At 25.0% G+C, this 5942-nt stretch overlaps 1 protein-coding gene across 1 annotated transcript; it reads right to left on the reverse strand.

Annotated features, from left to right (window-relative positions):
* Positions 1-832: 832 nt before the first annotated feature.
* On the reverse strand, positions 833-5456 carry LOC107455982 (uncharacterized). Its single transcript, XM_016073737.4, has 3 exons — positions 5141-5456; positions 2356-2670; positions 833-927 (listed from the first exon to the last, which is right to left on the reverse strand). Exons 1-2 carry the CDS (start codon positions 5150-5152, stop codon positions 2356-2358), a joined length of 327 nt encoding a protein of 108 aa, XP_015929223.2. The 5' UTR covers positions 5153-5456; the 3' UTR covers positions 833-927.
* Between the last annotated feature and the right edge of the window lie 486 nt (positions 5457-5942).

A 5942-nucleotide genomic window follows, 5' to 3' on the forward strand; every position in this document is an offset into this window, starting at 1 on the left:
TATTGCTTTTTTTCCAAGAAATCAAAATTTTAAATGTTTATTTGGAAAAAAAAGGTTTATACACAAAATTCTTTTATGTTAATACCTAAAAGTATTATATATCAAGTCACGCAAAATGTTATGAAAGATAGCAATACTTAAAATGTTTGTGTAAGTAATGTGTGTGTTTTTTAAAATGTTTTTGAAGGGTTAATTTTTAAATTTTCAAAATAACTCAGTTAGTGCTTTCTAAAATTTCATTTATTTAATAAACAATAAGCGAAATAAATAAATAAATAAAATAAATAAATAAATAAGATAAAATTGTTAATGCTTTATTTTGTAACGATTTTATTTCGATTCTTAGACTTGAAAGTAAAAGAAAATCATTTATGTATTTATCTCATATATATATTCATAGTTCATATTAATGTGCAAACGTTGTATAATATTAAATTTATTATGGAAAATGTGAAATATAAAGAAAATGTAAAAAGTTTTCTTTTTACAAGCCGTGACAACTTTGATAATAAGAAAATGCAAGATGGTAAAGGACTATTAAACAATATCAGTTAAAAGCATGAAAACTTATCTTTATTAATATTTTTCTATGTGTACTGCCTTTTTTATAATTTAATTTCTGCTGCTGTTGATTTTTGTTATTTACTCTTATTAAATTTAAACAAACCCTCTCATAAGAAATGAAAATTTTAAATGCAAGAAAGAAGCAAATACAAATATAACCAAAATATTTTGTTTATTTTTCTTATAAATAACAAAAGGTGTTTATGCTCAGCATATGACAAACAAAAATAGTTTGGCTAACAAAAAAGCTTTCTTCATTTGCTTTGTAAAAAAAATAGATATTTGGCTCGGAGGTTTTAAATAGTAACTTAAAACGATCATTCGTTCAGGAAACATAGAAAGTTCTTAAGCACCGAAATCAACCTAGAAAGAGAAAAAAAACTATATAAATATATGGACACGATTAATACTAAATTATATATAAATGATCTAATACCAATTTGCTCTATTTGATTATTTCTATTTTTGTTCCATGAATAAAATGTACATTATATACGAGATGCGTGCATTCAAAAAATAATAAAATATTCAAAAACAGGAACACAACAAACAGCAGCGTATTAACTATAGCAATTTTATAGTTTCTTGGATATAAAGTCATGAACTTAAATAATTTAAATAATGATCATGCTTTCATAAAAAGGTTAAAAAGTGTATTATTGGGATACCAGTTTTGGCAACATGATTTATTTATCTTATTTTAATGAGTTAAGTAAACGAATCAATTAGTTCAGATTTTTACTGAACTTAAAAAACAAGAACTTTTTAAATATATACCACTAGATAATTCATTCAATATATGAAAGAGTTTAAATTATTTTCTAAATCATCGTTTACTGGTGAGTGCTAGTTAAATGAAAAAACAAAAACTGGCCTAACATTATTAATTTGAAATTAATAATATTCATTAGAATTTTAAACTATGCTCAACTGAAATTTTAGGCATCGCAATTTTGTACCATTTTAAAAGTTTTGTTTGAGTTTCAGAAAAAGAGGTCATTTGTTTATACCTAGTGTAATGCAAAATATAATATTCCGCCAAGTGAAAACTGAAATATTAATAAATATTTCTTTCAAGACATTTTGGCTGAAATTTATTTTGTTTATAATTAAAAAATTAATACGCTTATATAAAAATAAATCCATCTTATATTTAAAACCTGGTCTGATTCATTTTTTAAATTTTTTAAAGTTTTAAAAATCCTTTTTCAGCATATAATTGTTCTGTATGAAATTTTGAACATACAGAATATATCTTATTAAACCTTTGTATGGATGTGTATTTTTAAATACCTTAACAGTTTCTGAGTAAACGATCGAAAAAGAAATATATAAAGAAAAATCACAGAAACTCTCGAAATTATGATAAAAAGCATTATGAAAATATTTTTCGCTTCTTTATCTACAAGATTATTCAATTGCTTAAAACAACTAACGACTAACTTTAAAGGCAAACTATTGCTAAGTGCTTATTCATTTCTTAATGGTTATATGCTAAAGAAAATTGATTATTTTTTTAATATTTATCCATTAATTTTCTATATTTATCTCCAAATTTACTCTACGATGATAAACAATTTTTATTAATTTCTAAATCAACAATATTAAAGCAATTTTTTTTCAGATAGTTAGTTAATGCTTTTAGTCATTTTTACATTTTTTAGTCCAATTATATTTATTAAGATTTGATGACTCATTATTTGCAATAAATCCATTATTTATCTTTCATACACTATTTGGCTATTTATTATTTGACTAATTAGCAGTATTTTGCTATTACTTAGCATTTACCTATTTCTTCCATGCTGGAATGTAGGCAGCGGAGTAGGGGAATGGTGCGGAGTAGATGTAAGGAGCAGCTGCGGCGGCGACGTAGGGAGCATAAGGAGCAGCGTAAGGAGCAACAACTGGAGGAGCGTAAGCAACTGGAGCTGCTGCTACTGGTGGTACGTAAGCTACGGGAGCAGTGTTGTAAACTTTGCCAGTGAGAGCGCTGGAGTATTGTCCAGTTGTGAAATCATAATAGTTGCCAACTATGTCCTTAACTCCACCAAAGCTAGCAGCTGAGGCAACAGCCACGAAGGCAAGGGCAAAAGCGAGAGTTGCCTAGAAATGAAAATAAAGAGATACATAAAACAAAGCATATATATTTCCTAAAATAGTATTCATGTAAGTAACACATTGCTGAAATTTTCGCTAAAATTATTTAAGATCGTTTATTAATAAAAACTCATGTGAATTTTTCGATTTGGTTATTGTATTTTTTAGCAAATTTCATGATTCCTTTGAAAAAAATTCTCTTGTTATGCTTTGTATTATTATTCTCCAACATAAAGTAAGCGGTATATTTGAATGTACGGTATGATGATAATAATTTTTATTAATTTGTAAATCAGCACAGTTAGAAAAAAAAAATTTCCAGATTTATGTCACAAAATAATGTACTTAAAATTGATATCTAAAACTAAATCACTGATTCTAAATAATGTTCTGTAATTTATTACGATTAAATCCAATTATAGATTAAATTCATAAAACGTAAAAGAATAAATTCGGTTTTAAAAATTCTAAATGCAACAAAGCGTTTACGTGCTTAATTTTGCGCGAATATAAATGAAAAATTCTCAAAACCGCTTCGCAGATATGGTCAAATTGTTAATGCAAGAACATTTCACATATGAGTAAAAATGTAGTGCATCAAAAATTTCAAAAGTTTTAAAATTATTAAATTGGTAGAAACCACATATCTTTATTTAAATTCTACCACAATATTTAAAAACTATAATCTTCCTAAAATTTTTTGGCGCGTTCACAAATGTTGCCGCACATTTTTTTTCCATTTCAGATGTATTGTAAATAGGCAGAATAAAATATGAACTTTTTATAAAATTCAGTTTTTTCTTTTTTTCCTCAACAATGATTATAATTTACGAACGAGGAGTAAAAAAATTCCAAGCTTGTTTCAAATCGTTTTACATTAGAAAGTTGAAATATGGCTGAACACAATGAATACTTCAACCCAGTTAATACCCTTCCGTGAAAGCAGCTTCATGACATAGCGATGAATACAGATGTCATAAATAACTATACAACAATGCGGAGAAACGACACTTTCCTTTCTATAAAATGTAATGCAGGAATTTTTTTTAATCAAGCCGAAATCTGATTTCAGCATCTTAAAGAGAATGGAGAAATATTTGGAATTTAATTTCTACTTTTGATTAATTATCTATTTATAATTCGCGCTTCAAATTCTATTTATAATTTAAGAGATGTTAAAGTTAGTTTAACTCAATGCTTGTTTAGGAACATTAATATCTTTCTTTCGAGTTAATAAATAAATATAAAAAAAGAAAGCTCACAATAAAATAAATGCAGTGAAATTGGATTTTATTGTTTATTCTGTAGAAAGAATTTACCAAAATTAGTCAAATTTTTTATTCTAAATATTTATTAACTTTTTTTAGACTTTTTAAAAATTATTAAAACATTACAGTTTAAAATTCTGCGGCAAGTAAGAAACTTGCAAAAATGTAAGACTTAGATAGTTATCAGTGCATTATTTTAGGATTGATACGCCTATTCAAAAATGTAAAGTTATTTAGACAAATTGATAAAATAATTTTGCAAGTTTTATAAATAAAATAAATAATATTAGTTTATAGGTAAAGAAATATTACAAAATAATGCTTTTAAGATTATTTTAGACAGATTAGAAATATTTAAGACAAGTTTGCAATATGCATAAAACTTACTTATGCCAAGAAAAAATTGCTGCAAAATTAAAATTAGTACGAAACTCTTAATAAATAATAATTAATTTCACCTAAAAATTTTTTGTTAAAGTTTTACTCAAATTTAAGTTTCTATAAAATTTCTCTTACTTTTTTACGCAGAAATTGTATAAACTTTAGTAAAAATTTTGTGTATGTAGAATTTAATTACTATTTTTTATTAGCAATTTTGTAGCTTTAATTATTACAATAATAACAATAATATTGCTTTTAGAAGATAAATACTGGGAGTTATTATACATTAAAATAATTGGAAAAATGGAAAACTTTTAAATGTGCTCTGCTATTAGGTTAATGATAAGCATTATAATTTACAATTTTACTCTCGAATATTTTAATAAATCTACTAGATAACAATAAATATATCACCAATCAAAACTATAAAAACTTGGTATTTAATTTCATTAAAATTTATTTTTAGTAAACTAATTCAAGTAATTATTTTGTTTTAACAAACTTGTTATAAAACTTGTATTTAATTGAATTTAATTTAAAGATTAAATTAATTTTAAACCATACGGAAGAGTTCTCTTATTTTCAGATTAATTTTAGAATTTTTATTACTATTATTTTACACAAATTATTTTTATTTTATCAATTTTTTTAATATCCACTCAATTTTAATTAATTTTTTTAATACTTATATTTATTAATATTATTTTTATAACAATATTAGCAATTTTACTTTTAATCAAATAAAGTTTCCAGTAAGATACGCTGTTATTAATTAAACTAAAACTAGTGAAAGCATAAGCTTTTCAGAAAATATTTTTTTTACTCACGAATTTGGCCATTTCGATAAGAGAGATTGTTGTTTGCTTGTCTGATGCTAGACTGTGCAAGATGCCTTCTCCATAAAATCTTTCGCTTTTTATACTTGATATCCATGGTCAAACTTTCATTACAAATTCCACAGAGAAACGTCATAGGCATTCCCTAACATCAGATGGTCCTCAAAACCCCTCCCTATGGAACAATTCCCACCTCTTCTATCGAAGCCAATTGTCTTATTCTTGGCTTTGTTTTATTTGTGATTTTCTTTTTTAGAATCCGAAAAGGTAAAGGTGTGGTTGAAGCGAGGGAAGGAGAAATGCTTCTGAAGGACGTTTGTTACAATTTCCCCAGTTTTTTTTTATTATTCTCTTCTTTAACTATTTTTATTTTAATGAAGTGAAGAGAAGAAATGATAAATTCAGACGATTTTTTAACTTCTGATCTAATTTTTTGTTTGACCAATGCATTTTGTGATATCAAGGTTTATAACTCAATTTTATTTATTTGGAATGTAAAAAAGGTGAGGTTATGTTAGAGATTGAGTAATATTTTTTTATTATCGCAGATTGCTCAACGTTAATGATAATGCTGAGCAAAATAAGCATGAGCTGAATTTAATTTTTTAAGAAAATATTTATTATAATATGACTTTTTTTTAAAAAATATGTGAAAGTTTGCGTAATCTGAGATTTATTATCATGAAATTGAAATTATTTCGGAAAATATTCTCAAAAATTACTAATTTTTTATTGTCAAAAAGCTAAAATCATTCGAAATCAACCAAAAATTTATTTAATTTACTGAGTTTAG

The sequence above is a fragment of the Parasteatoda tepidariorum genome, chromosome 1, assembly GCF_982258835.1.
Source record: "Parasteatoda tepidariorum strain Cologne lab strain chromosome 1, Ptep-v5.0, whole genome shotgun sequence".
Lineage (NCBI taxonomy): Eukaryota > Metazoa > Arthropoda > Arachnida > Araneae > Theridiidae > Parasteatoda > Parasteatoda tepidariorum.